At 38.1% G+C, this 20,982-nt stretch overlaps 2 protein-coding genes and 1 long non-coding RNA gene across 4 annotated transcripts; 1 reads left to right on the top strand and 2 right to left on the bottom strand.

Annotated features, from left to right (window-relative positions):
• Positions 1-10,816: 10,816 nt before the first annotated feature.
• Positions 10,817-12,155, bottom strand: LOC139784084 (uncharacterized). The gene is made up of 3 exons (XM_071723247.1): positions 11,966-12,155; positions 11,793-11,911; positions 10,817-11,683 (listed from the first exon to the last, which is right to left on the bottom strand). The coding sequence occupies exons 1-3, from the start codon at positions 12,153-12,155 to the stop codon at positions 10,817-10,819; spliced, it is 1,176 nt and encodes a 391-aa protein (XP_071579348.1).
• Positions 11,441-16,141, bottom strand: LOC139784085 (uncharacterized). Its single transcript, XM_071723248.1, has 4 exons — positions 14,966-16,141; positions 14,624-14,876; positions 11,966-14,562; positions 11,441-11,911 (listed from the first exon to the last, which is right to left on the bottom strand). Exons 1-3 carry the CDS (start codon positions 16,139-16,141, stop codon positions 12,395-12,397), a joined length of 3,597 nt encoding a protein of 1,198 aa, XP_071579349.1. The 3' UTR covers positions 11,441-11,911; positions 11,966-12,394.
• A 2,553-nt stretch (positions 16,142-18,694) lies between these two features.
• On the top strand, positions 18,695-20,741 carry LOC139784086 (uncharacterized). 2 transcript variants are annotated; one of them, XR_011721471.1, is made up of 4 exons: positions 18,695-19,453; positions 19,685-19,871; positions 19,945-20,061; positions 20,720-20,741. It is a non-coding gene; the product is annotated as an uncharacterized lncRNA (long non-coding RNA). The 2 variants fall into 2 exon arrangements; XR_011721470.1 differs by lacking the exon at positions 20,720-20,741 and having other exon boundaries at positions 19,945-20,187.
• Positions 20,742-20,982: the final 241 nt, after the last annotated feature.

Consider the following 20,982-nt stretch of genomic DNA (forward strand, 5'->3'; position numbering starts at 1 on the left):
AAAAGACAGTAGTTTTTAAAATATTTGCTTGTAAAGAAAAGTTACATTTAAAAATCGTGAATTTTACACTTATTTGAAAAAAAATTGTAACTTTTTTTGTAACATAGATAATTCAAATTTTTTGCAGATTCTGAAAGAACATATTTAAAAATAACAAGGAAAAATTTGCGAATTACAGATTCTAATTTTAAGGGAAAACCTACAAGGGGTCAATGTTGCTAATTTTGCACTTCTTACTTTTCGCACACTGCGTGAAATGCCGTATAAAACTTCTGTTATAATTCAATTGCTTTGAACGAACACTATAGTTATCAAAAGAAGAGACATAAAGTAGTAAATTTAAGCATTTTACATGTTAAGAAAACATTAATATTGCAAATTGAACATAGATAATGAGAAAATTATCAAGAAACATTATACAGATACGGTGCTTATGGCAGAAAAGAAATTCGTGAACACGTTTTATCTAGGTGTGGCACTGATGTTTTATTATTATGAATACATTTCGAACGATAAATTAATATTTATTTTGCAACACACGCCATGCATATAATAGAGAGCGATGCAGGTTGCGGAATGTGTCAAATTGTCGTCTTAAAGATAAAGTTTCTATTTCGAGCTCTGCATCCTCTTCTGACTTATTATCAGAAACAGCTTCTTCGAAATCTTGTTAGGAATCGCTGGAGTCATCAACAATTTCCGATTCGTCATTTTGTGTTGATCGTAGCAATTGCTGAATTTCAGTCGCGCTACGCGTCTTGCTTCTCGTTTGCATCATTTTTTTTTACAAAATTCGTTAATATTAATATATTTATATATTATTTTCTATGCATATACTTCAATATAAACCTAAAAATAAGCAAAACAAAAATGTACTTTTGGAAAAATTATGGGATGTGTTTCCCACAGTCGGGTTATGTACACCCCAGCAAAATTTTATTTTTATAATACTCAACGATTTGTGAGCGACTGAACCGGACCAGTAGCGCTATATCTTCACGACGGTCTAAACTTGTAATGTGCATAGCTGTCAACCTCTTAATCGAAAATTCTCGAAATAGTAAACTGGAGAATTTTACTGGGGTTACAGGAAAGGGGAAGCTAGGGTTAATGTCTATTTCTATATCAATAATTTTGCATAATTTTAATTTCGATTTAACTTACTTTTTATCTTTTTCTAATTCTTAAAATTGAAAATGATAAAAAGTAACAACAATATGAACTTATCTTCGCCAGTAAATAATTCAAAGAAAGAATTTTGTAAGTCGACCTGACTGGCCATTTAATAGTTACAAAAAAGTGTGCAAATTAGAAACTTGCACATTGCTTCCTCATCATTACAGATCGCTACCATTGCTCCTATTTTATTTCGCTCACAAAGTTCCTCTTATGAGGAAGCTTGTATTTTATTTGATGCATAATTATTAGTATTTATTAGTTTGGCTTCCTCATAGAGCTTTATGAGCGAAATAAAATAGGAGCAATGGTAGCGATCTGTAATGATGAGGAAGCAATGTGCAAGTTTCTAATTTGCACACTTTTTTTTCATTTTAAATTTAACCTTTTTATGAATTGAAAAAGGGTCACCTTAGTAGTACAAGTGGGGTTTTACAATTGACGCAATGTCAAATTGATATTGACTTTGGGAATTCAGACTACATGGTCCATATCCCAATCAGCAAAGAAATGTTTTTAAAAATATTTTTAAAAACATTTGGAAAACATTTTTAAAAACATTTGGAAAACATTTTTGAAAACATTTTTAAAAATGTTAAAAATCATGGGTTAACAGATCTTTTTTTCATTGAAAAAATATTTATTTTAACATTTAAAAAAACATTTTTTTAATGTTTAAAAACGTTTATTTTAACGTTTAAGAAAAATGTTTTTTTAATGTTTAAAAAATGTTTATTTTAACGTTTAAAAAGACATTTTTTTAGTGTTTAAAAACGTTTATTTTAACGTTTAAGAAAGTGTTTTTTTAATGTTAAAAAAACGTTTAAAAAGACATTTTTTTAATGTTTGAAAATGTTTATTTTAACGTTTGAGAAAGTGTTTTTTTTATGTTACAAAAACATCTATTTTAACGTGTTCTAAAATGTTTTTTTAACGTTTTAAAAACGTTAATTTAAGATTTGAATAAATATTTCTTTCACATTTGAAGTTTTTTCAATATTTGAAAAACAACATCTTAAAAATTGTTCTTTTATATATTTATATTATTAGTTGTATAAAAATCTTAGTATTCGTATTAAAAGAACATTTTTCAAACGTAAAATGTTTTTCAAACATTTAAACAACCTTTCAAATGTGAAACAATTATTTTTCAAATCTAAAATAAACGTTTTATAAACGTTAAGAAACATTTTTTATTTATAAACTTAATTGTGTGCTCATTGATAGGCTTTAAAACAACAAAGTACTTTATTAAAATTGAAAAAATAAATGTTAAAATTTTATTTTTCTCATTATTTTATTTGAATATATTTCTATACAAATATCTATATATTATTTATATATATATTTTTTTTTCTTTTATATGTAATATATTTATCTTATATATATTTGTCACGCGTCACCTTTTACTCTCCGAAATCCCATGTAGATAAACCCGAAAATGTTGATCTTACGTAAATAAACAAGAGCTGGACAGGATATCCCATGTAAAATATCTTTATGGGAGATTTTTTTCCTCATCGTTCTTTTGGTTCTCATTGATCTCATCACTATTCTCGCAGTTTTCAGAGTTATCATCGTTGTCATCTGAATGAGCCTCCTTATTGTTGCCGGTGTGTCTGTTAATCTATATATATAAAGGAAGATGTCCTGACTGACTGACTGACTCACTCACTCACTCACTGACTCATCAACGCCCAGCCCAAACCCCTGAATCGAATTTTTACCAAAAGTATATGAAATAGGGGTAGAATTTTCCGGGAAGTGCTATAAAGTGTATAATTTTTCGTTACCGATTTTTTTGGAAGCCGGTACCGAAATTTTTCAATTTTTCGGGAATTAATTGACAGAATCTTAAAGAATTGTATATGAAGTAGGGGTAGAATTTTACGGGGAGCGTCATGATGTGTACAGTTTTTGTTACCGATCTTTTTGGAAACCGATTTTTTTAATTTTTTCAATTTTCGGGAAATAATTGAGAGAGAGAGAGAGAGAGAGAGAGAGAGAGAGAGAGAGAGAGAGAGAGAGAGAAAGAGAGAGAGAGAGAGAGAGAGAGAGAGAGAGAGAGAGAGAGAGAGAGAGAGAGAGAGAGAGAGAGAGAGAGAGAGAGAGAGGAGAGAGAGAGAGAGAGAGAGAGAGAGAGAGAGAGAGAGAGAGAGAGAGAGAGAGAGAGAGAGAGAGAGAGAGAGAGAGAGAGAGAGAGAGAGAGAGAGAGTTTTTAAAATAAGAACCATATTATTATTGACATAAGTTAGGTTAATTCGACTGTGTTTGTGGGTATATTTCTTATTGATTTAGTAAGTCGAATATTATAATCTTATTTTTAAATATATAATTATAGTCTTTAAAGAGTTTTCTTTATTTCTTAAAGATATCGATAGTCGAATTGGATTGGAAGAAGAAGAATTAAATTATTCTCGAGTTAGAAAGTGAGATAGAAAGATAATTTTTGAAAGTAAATTTATTAGAGGAATTGTATTGTCTTAAGAAGAAGAAGACGAAGAGAGAGATTTTTCGGACAGGTAAAGTTATACACGTAGTATAGCAACTATTCTTACATAGTATTAATATCACATAGTATATACTCACTCGGCATGTAATATTTCAGAAACATTTCTGCAAAATTCTATTTGAAATATTACACCTTTCATCAATATTTCAGAAATATTTCACAACCGTTTCTGCAACATTTCTGCAATGTTTTAATCGGCACAATTATTTCAAATGCAACTTTGCTGAAAGATTTCGGCAATATTTCTGAAATATTTCTGAAATATATCTACGAAATATTGCAGAAACACTTCAGAAATATTTCAAATACATTTTACACTGAGAAAAATGTTTTGTATTAGCAAACAAAATTTTGTTACTGACGCAAAAACTATTTGTTGATATGTGAAAAATGAAATATTTTGTTATCGGAACAAAAAAAATATATTAAGCCATGTGCGTATAGCCGCCGCGCATTTGTCCGAAGAAATCCGCTCTCTCAGCCGGTCACCCATCCAAGTAGTATACCGGTGCCTTGTTGCTTGACATCGATGATCGAACAGGGTAGTGGTGATCCTCTGACTCTGACGCTTCTTTCTTTCTTATACTTGCTTATTTTGGTGAGCATAAAGCTATCGTATAACAATATTAACAATACAGATATACGAATAAATCTTTTTTGCCAGTCAGCGTCGAATATTATTTTATATTAAATATTATTAAATATTTTATATTTTATATTAAAAATGCCATATGACAAAATTTGGAATATTAGAAAATTCTTAATAAAAGAGAAAAAATGCAATAAAATGCAATATTAAATAATAATAAATTTAATTTTTTATAAGTTCTAAAGTCTGTCAGCAATTTTTCGGAAATATTACAAATGCAATGTTGTATGTAAAACATTCAAAAATATAACGCGTTCAATGTAAACGTAATAATAGTTTTATCATGTATCAGAAATGTTTCTAAACCATTACATCTGCAATATTTCTTCTGCAATATTGTAGAAATTCATTGCCTGCAATTCAATTTTTCATTACCTACGCAATCTCTACCTACAATACTCTATCGATTAAAAAAATATTCAACGATAAATTCAACGATAAATTCAACATCGACCTCTATATCTAGGGCAGCTCGCGCCGCCCTAGAACCTGACGCCTTAGAACCTGAACGGTCGCTGTGTTCAAGAAAAACAACTCGAAAAAGAGATTTCTATAACTCAAAAACTGATTAACCAAATTTTAACGAATTATATATGAAATAGGGATAGAAAAAAATGAAAAATATAATAGAATTAGAAATAGATCGAAAATTAGTTAATTAGATCAAACTTTATCAGGGTTCTATTTATGTACGGATTCTCCGAAATTTCAAACATCTGTAACTCCAGAACTAATTAACTAAATCTTAATTAATTATATATGAAATAGGGGTAGAAAAAACTGAATATAGATCGCTATCTCAAATATTGAGAAAGCTATAGGATAAAACACACTTTTCTAAAAAAAAAAATTCGAATAAAATCTATACCGGTCAACCGATTTTAATAAAATTTGAGGAGAACATACTTTCCATGATACTCTATCGATTAAAAAAAAATACATCGCGGTATCTAAAAAATTGTAGAAGTAGATGCGTGTACAAAAAATCCGTACACACACACACACGTACATACTTCCGGACATTTTTTACTAATATGATTTCTTGACATTTTGGAACATTTTAAACCTATTTCCATCAAAATTTAGAAAAAAAATTTTTTCACCATCACTGTACCAGTTTTCACCATCAATAAATATAATGTTAAAATGTCAAAATTTGAATAAATAAAATTTTGTTTTAGAAATATATCTTTTCTTTAAAGATTTTTAAAATCAATATTTCGAAAAGCAATGTATTCATACATTTGGTATTGAATTTGGCAATGATCGGTAAAAAGGTTCTTTTTTAAAAAATTTTAGAATTTTTTTAAAAATGTCCGTGGTTGCTCTAACTTTTTTAGGAAATTTTGAGATTGCTCGCTCGCATCTTTGTACAGCGACCGTTCAAGAAAAACAACTCGAAAAAGAGATTGAATTTTGAATGTGAGAAGCCGATTAGCTTGAAATTTGGTTTGGGCTTTGGGCTCAGAGTTCGAGCCGACATTTATGAGTATATGTTCGGCTCGAACTCTGAGCCCAAACCAAGTTTCAAGCTAATCGGCTTCTCACATTCAAAATTCAATCTCTTTTTCGAGTTGTTTTTCTTGAACGCAGCGACCGTTCAGGTTCTAAGGCGTCAGGTTCTAGATATAGAGGTCGATGTTGAATCTTAATAATGCGAAAATATACCGACGATGCGCCGCGTAGCGGGCGTGAGTCGAACCCTCTCGCAGCGCGAGCCCGCGTTGCCGCTCGCGCCGCACAATCGTGGACGACGGAAGACGCGCGGTGCGGAATTCATCTGAAAGTAATAATTTGGAAAATTGATCCAATATGTGATCATTGTTAAGCAAAAAAGTTTAAAACTTAAGCACCTAAAATGTGTTATTCATGTGTAAAAGTTAAACTACCGTCTTTAAATCAACCCGACTCCTTGTCAATGGACAGAATTGAAAAATATAGTAGGTTGTTTTGAAGGGAATTTAATAAGCTTTAAGATGCTGAAATGTAAAATTTAATTTAAATATTAATTTTGCTGAAAATTTTGCACTTGTACATTTCTTTCTCATAGTTTTGAAGTGTGCAAGTGGAAACTTGTACATTGCTTTCTCATAGTTTTTAAGTGTGCAAGTGGAAACTTGTACATTGCTTTCTCATAGTTTTTAAGTGTGCAAGTCAAAACTTGTTTAAGTGAGCAAGTAGAAACTTGCACATTGGTTCCTTTTAGTTTTTAAGTGTGCAAGTAGAAACCTGCACATTGTTTTTGTGCAAGTATTTTTAAGTGTGCAAGTAGAAACTTGCACATTGCTTTTTCATATTTTTAAGTTTGCAAGTAGAAAGTCTGTCAGCAATTTTTCGGAAATATTACAAATGCAATGTTGTATGTAAAACATTCAAAAATATAACGCGTTCAATGTAAACGTAATAATAGTTTTATCATGTATCAGAAATGTTTCTAAACCATTACATCTGCAATATTTCTTCTGCAATATTGTAGAAATTCACTGCCTGCAATTCAATTTTTCATTACCTACGCAATCTTTCAGAAATTTTTCAGAAATATTTTAAATGCAATGTTGCGTTTGATATGTTACAAAAATATTATTCGTGCAATGCAAACGTAATATTACTTTTATAATGTTTCAGAAATATTGCATCTGCTACATTTTTTTGCAATATTACAGAAACTTACAAATATTGTAAACAACTTTCTGAAAAATTTCAGAAATATTGTTAATGCAATATTATAAAAAACATGATGCAGTTACATTTCTGAAATATTTCAGATGCATAGTTACAAATGAAATGTTAACGAAATATTTCTGCACCATTTCCGAATATTTTAATATTTCAGCAACATAACATGCCGAGTGGGTAACTAATATTACATAGTATTTTGCAGTTATAACTATTTTTTGTTTTCATAAATATAATGTATATTTTCAGATTTAATTTAATTAAATCATAAATTATTATCTGCTTTATTTAAAGCAGTGAAACGCTGATATATAGATTAATTCGTGATATATAGATAATTAATTCCTGTAATTATTGTTTTAATAATTGTTATTTGTTTTATTTAGACAGACAGAGAGAGAGAGAGAGGAGAGAGAGAGAGAGAGAGAGAGAGAGAGAGAGAGAGAGAGAGAGAGAGAGAGAGAGAGAGAGAGAGAGAGAGAGAGAGAGAGAGAGAGAGAGAGAGAGAGAGAGAGAGAGAGAGAGAGAGAGAGAGAGAGAGAGAGAGAGAGAGAGAGAGAGAGAGAGAGAGAGAGAGAGAGAGAGAGAGAGAGAGAGAGAGACTATTTGCGTGTCTTATTACATATGTCCTCCGGGGCGAAGCCCGGGTTACCAGCTAATGTTAAATATATCTCTATAATTATCGTTATTCTCGAAATCAAAGTGTTCAGAGTACTCAAAATGATCAGAATTATTAGAAAATTCAGAATGGTGAGGAAGTTCAGAATGATGAAAAAGTTAAGAATAATGAGAAAGTTCAGATTCTTTTTGATTATGAAGAAAATCTGGTATTACGGAACTTGGGCTTTTAACGGAATGTGTTCTGATATATCTTACTCCCCGGAAGATTCTACCCCTGTTTCATATACTTTTGGTAAAAATTCGAACCACGCTGGTTACCCGGGCTTCGCCCCGGAGGACATATGTAATAAGACACGCAAATAGTCTCTCTCTCTCTCTCTCTCTCTCTCTCTCTCTCTCTCTCTCTCTCTCTCTCTCTCTCTCTCCTCTCTCTCTCTCTCTCTCTCTCTCTCTCTCTCTCTCTCTCTCTCCTCTCTCTCTCTCTCTCTCTCTCTCTCTCTCTCTCTCTCTCTCTCTCTCTCTCTCTCTCTCTCTCTCTCCTCTCTCTCTCTCTCTCTCTCTCTCTCTCTCTCTCCTCTCTCTCTCTCTCTCCTCCCTCCTCTCTCCTCCCTCCCTCCCTCCCTCCTTCCCTCCCTCCCTCCCTCCCTCTCCTCTTACACTTTATAACACCTAGTACACTTTATAACACTACCCGGGAAATTCTACCCCTACTTCATGTATAATTCTTTGAGATTCAATCAATTATTTCCCGAAAAATTGGAAAAATTAAAAAAACCGGTTTCCAAAAAGATCGGTAACAAAAACTGTACCCATCATGACGCTCCCCATAAAATTCTACCCCTGTTTCATACGTAATTCTTTACGATTCAGTCAATTAATTTCCGAAAAATTGAAAAAATTTCTGATACCGGCTTCCAAAAAGATCAGTAACGAAAAATTATACACTTTATAGCACTCCCCGGAAAAGTCTACCCCTGTTTGATCTATAATTCTTTGAGATTCGATCAGTTATTTCCCAAAAAATTTGAAAAAATTAGAAAAACCGGTTTCCAGAAAATCGGTAACGAAAAACTATACACATCATGGCACTCCCCGGAAAATTCTACCCCTACTTCATATACTTTTGGTAAAAATTCGGTCCACTAACGAATGAGTAGTTCGCGGACAAACGGACGGACGGACGGACGGACGGACAGACAAACAGTCGGGTTTTATATAATAGTATGATATATATATATATATATATATATATATATAAATAATATGTGTGATGTGTGTGTGAATTCGTCCATCTTCAATCGACTGATAATTATGACACATACATATATAATATATGTATCAGCTCTTATATGTATAGATACGTGACGCGGAAATTTGCCACGAAACGGCATTTATAGAGCAAAACGACAACAGAAAAATAATAAAACATCTCTTATAATGAAATAATTAATATAAAATAAAATTTGAAGTAAATATTAAATTAATATTAAATAAATGTTGTTTAGAAACGTAATGGCAAACACAGCAGGTTTGTCTAAAACTCTTAGGTAGGTGAGCGAAAGAAAGAGAGTTCTTTTGATTAATTGTAAGTCAAATTTCGTCTTTAGTATATGTAGTTATATTTACAAAAACAAAAGTAAAATATGTTGACGTGACAAAAATTAATAATAAATAAAGGTTTTTTACATTAGTTGAAATGCAATCAAACAAAACAAATCAGTAATCTGTCCTGCAGATCGAATAGAAAACAAACTGAAATAAAACCAGATCTTACAGGACCGATTAAGGAGTCTGGATTACTGATTGAAATCAAAGTAAGAAAAGAAAAGAAAAGAAAAGAAAGGGGGGCTTCTGCATTTGTCTACGAGATCAATTCTAAAGCCTTGCGTACACGATACTAGAAATCAGTCCGAGTTTCGGTTTAAGCCAATAAAACTGCTGCTTTTCTGTAAGAGCTGCAAGTTGATTGGTTTAACCGAAACTCGGACCGATTTCTAGTATCGTGTACACAAGGCTTAAGGCTAGAATATAAACCAGAGCCGCAAGAATGAGAGCAATTCCAAGATCTCAAGACGAGAATTAACCTTGCAGAGCCCCTTGTACTACTACGCTCAATGTCGTTCTTCCAATATGGCGTCCCAAATGATAATATCGGAATGGGCCCTGCTCGCTGTACCGGACTCCTCGCCTCAATCCTCCCTCTCGGACGCGGGCTGCCGCAGCTCTCCTTTTCCTGGCGGTGAGCTCTCCCTGGGAAGTCGAATCTCGCTTGGTTGGTCTCCAGAATACGTGCCGCTGAGCTCAATCAGTTACGAAAAAAGGAAAACGTACTCGTCTCGTCCGAAGAAACGCAGCAAGTGCGGCCATGACACTGAACGAGAGCGAGGAAGAAGGTGGGGGCGCTTTGAGAGTGGCGACTCACGCGTCGCGCCATCTGAATGAAACGATCGGGCGTTTGCAAAACGCGAAGGAATTCGAACGCAATATCTGAACAAATGTTAAGTAAATGTTTCTGTTTGAGAATGAGCTTGGCTGATAGAATGCTAACACACGGATGAGTAGATCATACAACGGGGTAATTGAAATGAACAGATCGGCACTGAGTTTCAGGATTTGTTTCTTTCACAGAGTCGTAAATCACTATATACACTATATACACTGCGTTAAGTACTAATTAACTGAGCGTGAGCGGTTTATACAATAACAATAAGTACCGTGCTAAACTGATTTACTTGCGTAGAGTACAACGTGAGGCCGTTGAATCGTTCCGATTACAATCAGCAGCCACGTGGCTTTAGAAAATGAGACGTTTCACCAGATTAACCAACGAGACACTGGACCTCAGTTTAATTAATCCGCGTAACAATCTTAATGAGGTCCATTGGCCTCAAAGATGAGGTTTATCCTTACTGAGTGCCCGACAGAATAAATGATTACGCGAGCGTTAGAATTTAGACTGCCATTGTTCACGAAAGCAAGAGAGTAACTGCCGGAATGCCGGCGATATCGGCAAGGCGAAGGCCGAAGCATGCTAGCATCACGTGCCATCGCTATTCGAAACGATCCGCACGATCGTCCAGGAGGTGCTGCCACCTCACTGGGCTTGACTACCGCACTCCTGAACATTTCTGCCCGCCATCAGCAACCAAGTTGATGATGTCCCTTGAGTGATCTTTAATAAGTTACTCCGGATGATACACTGGCAGCACAGCAAGCTTGGTGATGGGCCTGGTGAGTGTAGTGGTAGCGGTTTTCAGCTGTACCACCCTGGTGAGGCCATCCTTGCCCGGCATTAATGTTAGGACACGGGCAAGAGGCCACTTGCAGGGAGGAAATCTCTCATCGGTGAGCAAGACTAATGAGCCTGGCTTAATGAGATTTGAAGGATGATGCCATTTTGAGATTGCCTGCTGTCGTTGTAGGTAGTGAGCTGACCATTGAGACCAAAATTGCTGAACCTTCTGTTGAATGAATTGCCATCTTGACAACCTAGAAGTAGAGAGATCAATAAGTGAAGGTTCTGGTATGGCAGTGAGGGCTGTTCCAATGAGAAAATGTCCTGGTGTGAGGGCTGAGATATCTTCCGGGTCGTCGCTGAGAGGCTCCAGAGGTCTTGAGTTGAGTATAGCCTCGATTTGCGTGAGCAGCGTCATTGACTCCTCAAAGTTGAGCCGCGTTTCACCCACAGTGCGCCTTATATGGAATTTAATGGATTTCACTGCAGCTTCCCACTTTCCTCCCATATGCGGAGCAGCAGGTGGGTTGAAACTCCACTGAGTTCTATTTTCTGTGAGCATTGCCGTGATGAGTTGATTTTCTTGAGTGTATTTAGTGAATAACTTCCGAAGCTCCCTGTCGGCTCCAATAAAGTTTGTTCCGCAGTCTGAGGTCAAGGAGGCAGGCACTCCCCTTCTCGAAGTGAATCGTCTATACGTTGAGATGAACCCTTCCGTTGAGTAATCGGAGACGACCTCTAGATGTACGGCTGATGTAGTGAGACACACAGGTTTTTGCTCCTCTTCCCTTGGTAGTCTTAAGGATGATTGGCCCTGCATAATCAAGTCCAGTGTGAGCGAATGCACGTGAGGGTGTGACTCGGGTCAGAGGTAGTTGGCCCATCAATTGATGAGCACGGATCCCCCTTTGCCGAGCACACACCACACACCGCAAGATGTGGGATTTGACAGGAGCTCGTCCACCAACTATCCAGTAAAGTTGTCTGATATGAGCCAACGTGAGCTGAGTGCCTCCATGCATGGTAGATCTGTGCGCTTGATCTATAATGAGTTCAGATAACTTTGAATCACGAGGCAAAATTGCTTGGTGTTTACCTTCGTACGTGAGTGCAGCGTTATTGAGACGACCACCCACTCTAATAGTGCTCTGATTGTCGATGAACGCTGTGAGGCGACTAAATGGGTGAGATGTTGGCAACAGAGAGTTGGAATGTAACACCTTGAGTTCGTGAGTGAAAAAGGCAGCTTGAGTGGCATTGATCCAGAAAGTTCGTGCCCTTTCCATGTCAGCCAGGGTAATGAGACTAGCTGGTGATGAGTTGAGCTTGCGTTGTAACCGTGAGCAAAATCTGAAACAAAGAGCTGTGATTCTGAGTAATTTATTGAGAGTTGAGTACCTATAGATGAGATCCCAATGATATTCTTGAGCTGATTGAGCCGTGAAGAGCGAGGTTCCTGGACGAGACTCGAATGTGCATTGCCCGTCGAATTGAGTAGGTTGGGTGGGCCATGAGGTTTCAGCGGCTACGATCCAAGGTGGTCCCGTCCACCAAAGTGCATGGGTTTCAAGTTGAGACATTGTGACGCCTCTTGACGCACAGTCAGCTGGATTGGCTGCGCTTGGCACGTATTTCCAATGAGCTCCCTTAGTGAGTTCCTGAATTTGAGACACCCTGTTGCGTACGTAGTCTTTCCAGCGAGACGCATGAGTTTTGATCCACGCGAGCGTTGCTTGAGAATCTGTCCACAGGTGTCCCTGATGTCCATTGTGAGTGTGGCTAGGACATGCTTCATGAGTTTTGCCAATAGGAGAGCTGCCGTGAGCTCTAACCTCGGGATGGTTAGTCGCTTCAGCGGCGCGACCTTTGTTTTTGAGCAGATAAATGTCGATTGAGTACCTGTGGATGGTGTATATGCCGTCAAGTAAATCACGGCAGCCATGGCGAATTGAGATGCATCAGAAAAGCCATGAAGGTCCACTATTGAGCTGCTGGTTGTGTTGAACCAACGAGGAATTGAGAGCCTGGCCAGGCTGGTGAGATCCTTTCTGATGTTGAGCCAACGTGAGACGACCTGGAATGGTAGTGGATCATCCCAGCTGAGTTTGTGAAGCCAAAGTTCTTGAAGAAGCATCTTTGCTTTGATCACTACTGGTGAGAGAAAACCTAGTGGATCAAATATCTGAGCCACTTCAGACAATATGAGGCGTTTTGTGAATTGACCCTGGTGAGCTGGTAACATGGTTGAGACAGAAAATGTATCTTCCTGAGGCGACCATTTGAGACCGAGTAGTTTTGTGTTGCAATCGTCAAGTGAGACTGAAGAGTGAGCGACTGTTTTCGATGAGATTGCCTTTAGGAGTTCAGGATGATTGGAGTGCCACTTTGCTAGAGGAAATCCGCCCGCATTACACAGATCTTTGAGTTGATGAGCTATTTTGATGAGATGTTTGATTGTGTCTGATCCACCGAACATGTCGTCCACACATCTCCCACGCTCGATTGGCGGCAATGCGAGGGGAAACCTGTGGCCTTCATCCTTAGCCAGTTGGAGAAGAGTTCTCACTGCAAGGAATGGGGCAGCTTTCGTTCCATAGGTGACAGTGGTGAGGTAGTACAGTACTTCGTTGTATAGCTCGTCTATCCAGATGATGCGTTGCAAATCCCAATCGGATGGATGCACTTTGATTTGACGGTACATCTTGGTGATGTCAGTAGAGAATAGGTATCGGTGCTGTCGGATCCAGATGAGTACATCAAAGATGTTGAGCAACAAGTTTGCTCCGGTGTACATGGTGTCATTTAGCGAGAAGCCCGTAGAAGTGGCACAAGACCCGTTGAACACTACTCTCAGCTTCGTAGTTTCACTGTCAGGTTTGAGTACTCCATGATGAGGCAAATAATAATGAGTTGAACTTCTTGATGTAGTTGATGGGATTTTAGCCATGTGATCGAGTTGTTCATACTCTTGCATAAACTGGGTGTAAAGTTTCTGAAGTTCACTATCTCGTTTGAACCTTTTGAGAGTTCCCTGTAGACTTCTACGTGCTGCCTCATATGAGTTTCCTAAGACACTAGTTGACAATTTGAATGGAATGCGGACGATGTATCGACCAGTAGAGTCCCGTGAATGAGTAGTCCTGAAGTGAGTCTCGCACTCCTGTTCGTCTGTGGTGAGTGAAGCTGTGGTTGCCGTTGGAGGCTCCTCCTGTATCCAGAATTTCGTTAACAGTTCTTCTAGGTTGGTGTCATGCTGGAGTACCTTGGTATGATGTGCCGTCCTTGTGTGAGTAGGGATTGTGGACCGAACTGGGCCAAGAACGAGCCAACCAAATACGGATAATTGAGCAACTGGTGAGTCTGACGTGTATTTCTTGATGTTAGGTTTGATGACTTGTCCATACGAGTCAGCTCCGATGATAAGGTCAATTGCTCTTGGTTTGAGAAAATCCGGATCCGCCAGTTTTAGATGTTGAAGATGGGGCCAATCTTGTTGAGGGGATTCGAATGTTGGCAGAATCGTTGTCAGTGTCTTGAGTATGTGAGCACGGACGGTGACAGCTGCGTGAGAGTGAGTTGAATGCAGACTGAGGTCAACCACTCCCTTGGTTTGAGTTGTTTGGTTGCCACCAATTCCAGTGATCGAAACTGACGAATGTTGTCGCTTGAGTGAGAGCTGAGTGAGGAGCCTTTCTGAAACAAACATGAGTTCTGATCCTGAATCAACAAGAAGTCTGACTGTGTGAGTAGTCACCGATGAGCGAACGTGTGCCATTGCAGTGGCTAACAATGTGTGTGTTGACCTTGAACACTGAGTTGCCTGGTTGACGATTGCAACATCGCCTCAGCATGTTGTTGAGGGTGATGAGGTTGAAGTAGCCGCTACTTGCTGAGGGGGTGAGGTGGTCGGCTGTGTCGGTGTCGATGAAGTTGAGTGAAGCATGGTGTGATGTCGAGCAGAACATGTTTTGCACCCTTGAGTTGATCTGCATGCACGAGCGTTGTGTCTGCCAAGACAATTATAGCAGAGGCGTTTTGTTTCTGCAATTCCCTTTCGTTGTGCAGGCGTGAGTTGCCGGAACTTTTCACAGGTCACTATGAAGTGATTGGCGTTGCACATGTCACAAGCATAGGGTGCCGGCTTGGACTGATTGGCTGATGAGGACGGCGTGGTTGGTTTTGAGGACGCGTGGTGAGCAGTTGCCTTTCGTTGAGTTGGCTTTGACTGAGCATTAGCGGCCTCCACTCTTTCCAGTGCCCTTGCCTTGGCAGTGAGGAACTCCATGAGTAGCTCAAACTTGGGAAATTCTTGAGAAGCACCGAGTGAGGTTTCCCATGCTTCTCTTGTGTCACTGTCCAGGAATCTTGAAACGTGATGCACTAACATACAATTTCCCAGCTGTTCTGAGATGCCTAACGACTGTAAGGCATTGGTTGCTTCGGTCACCGTACTGATGAGCTTCGTCAGGGATGACGCGTTTTTGTGAGCGGGCGTTCTGATGCTGGACAGCTGATCGAGATGTGCTTGTATTATAAGGCGTTTATTTTCATAGCGCCCGATAAGTAATTCCCAAGATGGCATTAATGAATCTCCTGTCATCGAAAGATTTTGTATGAGCTGGGCCGGTGAGCCCTTCAAGGACGATCTCAAGTAATGTAACTTCTCGACATTAGTTAATCGTGAACTGTCCATGATTACGGACGAAAAGAGCTCCTTGAATTGTGGCCACGCTGTGTAGCTGCCATCAAAGCTTGGTAATGAGATTTCTGGCAGCCTCGGATGAGCAGGGCGATTCAATTGAGTAGTCAAGTTTTGCGTGAGGAGTGGTTCAGTGAGTTCATGCTTGAGTTGCGTCAGCGCCTCTCTGTCTGAACAAACCAGAAGTGTCTCGTTAAAGTGCACATTGTTGCTGAAGTATTCATGGTCCAAGAATGATTCCGGCCATGTTACTTCAAAGTAGGCATGTTCCTTGAGGAACGCTTTGTGCAGCTCCTCCAGTTGAGTAATTTGAGCCGTCACTCTTCCAAGAGAAGTATCCGTTGCTGAATCAGGGATAGATTCCACAAGCTTCCGAATTGATTCCACTCGACACATCTGGGTTCTGCATTTTAAGTAGAGCTCTGCTGAAAGGCGAGCTGGGGATTTTGTACGTTGAGACGTCCTTGACGGATCTGTTTGCTCACTAGTCTTAGTTTGTGATGGTACCTTGAGTGTTTGTGTCGGAGTGCTACGTCCGGAATCTATGGGTTTGTTGACATCTTGTTGTGACATGTTGACCGTGAAGGATCGTTCGAGAACCGTGAAATGGCGGCGCGCACCGACACTGCGTACCGCGATTAACCGAGAGTCACTAAATTTTCACTCCTTTTAATCCCCGTTGTATCCGGCTCGAAGGACCAAATGTTTGAGAATGAGCTTGGCTGATAGAATGCTAACACACGGATGAGTAGATCATACAACGGGGTAATTGAAATGAACAGATCGGCACTGAGTTTCAGGATTTGTTTCTTTCACAGAGTCGTAAATCACTATATACACTATATACACTGCGTTAAGTACTAATTAACTGAGCGTGAGCGGTTTATACAATAACGATGAGTACCGTGCTAAACTGATTTACTTGCGTAGAGTACAACGTGAGGCCGTTGAATCGTTCCGATTACAATCAGCAGCCACGTGGCTTTAGAAAATGAGACGTTTTACCAGATTAACCAACGAGACACTTGACCTCAGTTTAATTAATCTGCGTAACAATCTTAATGAGGTCCATTGGCCTCAAAGATGAGGTTTATCCTTACTGAGTGCCCGACAGAATAAATGATTACGCGAGCGTTAGAATTTAGACTGCCATTGTTCACGAAAGCAAGAGAGTAACTGCCGGAATGCCGGCGATATCGGCAAGGCGAAGGCCGGAGCATGCTAGCATCACGTGCCATCGCTATTCGAAACGATCCGCACGATCGTCCAGGAGGTGCTGCCACCTCACTGGGCTTGACTACCGCACTCCTGAACAGTTTCTTTAAATCATTATTGCAAATAAATAATTAATGTAAAATAAATATTACATTACTGTCAAATAAATGTTAAATAAACGTTGTTTCAAATCATTATTGCAAATGAATAATTAATGTGAAATGAATATTAAATTAATGTCGAATAAACGTTACATAAACGTTTTTTTCAAACTATTACAGTAAATAAATAATTAATGTAAAATAAATATTAAAATAATGTCAAATAAATGTTAAATAAATGTTTTTTCAAATCATTATAGCAAATAAATAGTTAATGTAAAATAAATATTAAAATAATGTCAAATAAATGTTAAATAAATGTTTTTTTCAATTCATTATTGCAAATAAATGAGTAATGTAAAATAATTATTAAATTAATGTTGAATAAATATTAAATAAATGTTTTTTCAAATCATTATTGCAAATAAATGAGTAATCGGTGTCTCCATCTTATTATTGATGTTTAGTGTGTTATTGCGATAAATATTACCACATGCCTCAGTGGTCGAATTGGTACGACGCCCTACACGGAATAAGGGACCCAGTAAGCAAGAAACATTAAATTAACGTTTAGAAATATTGACTTTATGTGTATTTTTTAAACGTTTTTTAATAATATTATACACATATTTGAAAAATATTATTTCGTAATATGATTTTTCTGAATGTTGTTAAAATATTTTAAAAACGTTACAGAAAATATTTTTCAAATGTTACTCTGACATTTATTTGAGATCAATGCAACAGTCCAAAATTCTTTGTAATTTGGACTTGGAAATAACGTTGGTAGTAGGGGAGACCGGGGCTAGACCGCTACCGGGGCAAATCCGCTAAATCAAATATCTCGGAACCTGTATATTGTGCGAACTCGCTATTAACATTGTAAACGCTGCTTATGGTACCCATGTGACCAACGGAGTTTCGGCAGGTTACCTGCCGTGTTATGATTTTTACGAGGGCAAACGTGTTTTCGGAAGGTAAAAGTGAAATTTTCTGCGCGTGGAAATATTGTAATATCTGCAATAATATTTGCTCTCCAAATCTCGAGGTACGTGATTATAAAGAGTAATGCATGCTGAACACGAATCCAGTGTAGTTTTTTCATTATCGTTAATGTCTAATATTTCGTGGGCGATCAAACCTGAAACTTATGTTTGGGGCTTATCCGCTAGTAAGCACCCGGGGCTGGTCCGCTAGTCTCGTCACTGTGGCGCGCCGGGCGCACGACTTCAGCTCACGGCGATTTCAGGTTAGGTTTCCCTCGAGCGTGATTCTGTCTTCCCTTGCACGTGCGTCAGTTTGTGTAAGAGGGAAATGGTACGCACGTATCGTCGCAAAACGGGTGTTTTGGCCGACCGAAAAGATGGCGGACCGTTGTTTTCGAGATCGCTCGCGCTCACGGCACGTCGGCGAGGTACGGCGAGGCACGGCACGGCTCTGAGATCCCGCGATTTCCGCGCGAGAGTTGACATGCCGCGCGCGCGGTAGATCGTCCCGACTCCCGGCCGCGGTAAATTGTCGTTGTTGGTCGTTAAGTCAGTGACAGTCGCGCGTGCGACCGCATCGTCCAGCGTTCGCCGCATCGTCTCGGCGTCATTGTCGCCGCCGTTGTAGTGGTGGTGGTGTCGGTGGTGGTCATCGTCGTCGTCGTCGTCGTCGTCGTCGTGGTGGTCGTGGCCGTTGTCGTCGTGGTGGTCGTGGCCGTCGTCGTCGTGGTGGTCGTGGCCGTCGTCGTCGTCGTCGTCGGCGCGTCGAGGAATCGGCGCGAGAACGCCGTCGAGTCGGTAAAATGGTCGCGCTTCACCGCGAGCTTTTCTAACCCCCCTGTCGCTATTTATCGCTCCCCTGCGAGAAACGCGGCTTGGTTAGGTTGCTCGAGGGTCCGCGCTGATCCTATGGCACCGGAACGCCGTCACGCGTGTTCCCCGTGGTTGCCCGCGTTGACAATGTGACGTGCCGTTGGGGAGTTTACGATTTGGTTAATCTCTGTATTCACGTGCCTAAATTGTTTTATGGAATAGGTAAAACAATTATTTTTTAATAATGTTTCGCATAAAAATTTTAAATAAATTTTTATATTTTTCTCTTAAAAAACAATTATTAAAATGTATCCTATCATTTTTCAGGATTAGATGTACGTATATATATTGAAAATGCAGTGTAACGGATTAACCCCGGGGGGGTAGCGGTTCAATCCCGGCATTTTTGAGATTTCAATTTTTGCACCGTTGTCGTTTTTGCTCTATACCGGTTAAACAAAGCGACGTAGATAAAAATTTTCTTAATAAATTTTGTAGCTAAAGGTTCACTCTTTACAGTGGTATACCATATTTAACTTCAATTATTTATTTTGTTGTTAAAAATCGGCTCCGAAAAAAAACTAACGGTCTAGCCCCGGTCTCCCCTATATTAATTTTCTGTTGTTAGAATGTTATTGTTTTATATTGTGCGCAACGCTCACCGCGACAGCCATGATGTACATTATCCTACGTACGATGCGTGAGTGCGTATCACGTGTGTGGATCGAGCAGTGCGGAGTGCTCTTTATTTACAGTATATTTATATATAAGTAAGTAACTATTATATATATATATATATATATATATATATATATATATTTTAAAAGTTGTATATTAATAATAAGAACTCAATTAACCATACGTGCTATGAATAGTAGCTGGATATGATGATTTATAACCTATAATTTATGTTGACTACAAATAACGTTTTTTGGGTATCAGTAGAAGCTATAATGGAATTATTTGCTATTTTCTTGCAATTTACTGCCGATTATTTTCAGCTGTTTGAGCGCGTCGAGATCATGAGCATACGCACGCTTGTCGCGACTGCCAATCGGAAGCAGTAATAGTTCTGGAGACTGTAGTCGCATTATCTTACATACGTATGATGCGTGAATGTGTCATATATACGTACGTTTGTGCTTGTGCTGTCGAGCGCTTTTAATTGTATACAACATTTTTATATGGGTAAGTAATTATTATATTCTAAAACTTGCATATTAATGATAAGAACTCAATTATCTATATGTGCTGTAAATAGGTAGCTGGTGATTCAAGATCTATTTTTCGACCTATATAAGAGAGAGATTTGTAGAAGAAAAGAAATATACCAAAGTATTAAGGATTGAACATATTCTTGATGTAATTCATGCAAGTTGTAAGTAAAGCTGCTTATCACAATTATAATTAATTCTATAAACATTTACAAATAACATTTCCGGTTAGTAGTTACATAATCGTAGTAGATATAAATTTACACAATAAAATCAGACTTTGAAAATTTAATGCTGGGTCTACAATGGGAGTCGCAAAGTCGTGAGTCGCAAGAATTGACCAATCACAGTCGATTATTCTCCTCAAATTCGATCTAGGTCTACTCGCATTGTAGACCTAGCATAAGAATTAAGAAAAAAGACTGTAAGAGATATCTCCTCTCCCTCCCTCTCTCTCTCTCTCTCTCCCTTTTCTCTCCCTCTTTCTCCCTTTCTCTCCAAGAGTAGTAAATATTTGCAATTTAGAGTCAACAAAGAGATCACCAGGACTTGTAATTTTTACCGATTTTTTGGTATTATTTTCAATGTAGTGCCTATAACAAAGATAGTAATTGCGCATTATCTGTATCTACTATGTTTATAGTTATTTTGATTGTGGCGTAACATATGCATATATTTTTTGTTTATGGCAATTTATTAGATGAAAAAATAGATGAAAAACTCTAAAAGTGTCAGCAACATACAGACAAAATCATCCAAACGTCATATCAAATAAGTACTAACGCATTCACACTACATTGTTCAAGTCTTTTATGCATATAGATCTTTTATATATAAATGTGGAAACATGAAAAGGATTTTATTAGAAGAAGTTTGAGTGCTACATTTTCTGATGACTTAGCCTCCATGTGTTCATGGACTGGCCAAAAAAATAATTATAAAATTGGAGATACGCACACAATTCTGAGCATTAAAAGTAAGTAATTTTTTAAGAGATCTATTTATTACTTGCAGTATTAAATGCTATGTTTTATGTCTCAGAATTTATTAAAATTGTCTCCTATTTTTTTGTGGCAATCATCGTT

Source organism: Temnothorax nylanderi, unplaced genomic scaffold (genome assembly GCF_030848795.1).
Source record: "Temnothorax nylanderi isolate EJ_2023f unplaced genomic scaffold, tnyl_v1.0 TNYL_tig0582_pilon, whole genome shotgun sequence".
Lineage (NCBI taxonomy): Eukaryota > Metazoa > Arthropoda > Insecta > Hymenoptera > Formicidae > Temnothorax > Temnothorax nylanderi.

Coding starts and splice junctions, on each gene's coding strand:
- LOC139784084 (XM_071723247.1), bottom strand. CDS start 12,155: ATGGAAAGGGCACGAACTTTCTGGATCAATGCCACTCAAGCTGCCTTT. Junction 11,912..11,965: donor CGCTGCACTCACGTACGAAG/GTAAACACCAAG, acceptor AACTCATTATAG/ATCAAGCGCACAGATCTACC. Junction 11,684..11,792: donor CCCACATCTTGCGGTGTGTG/GTGTGTGCTCGG, acceptor TTGATTATGCAG/GGCCAATCATCCTTAAGACT.
- LOC139784085 (XM_071723248.1), bottom strand. CDS start 16,141: ATGTCACAACAAGATGTCAACAAACCCATAGATTCCGGACGTAGCACT. Junction 14,877..14,965: donor GCAACGCCAATCACTTCATA/GTGACCTGTGAA, acceptor TTGTCTTGGCAG/ACACAACGCTCGTGCATGCA. Junction 14,563..14,623: donor TGGCACACGTTCGCTCATCG/GTGACTACTCAC, acceptor TGTTTGTTTCAG/AAAGGCTCCTCACTCAGCTC.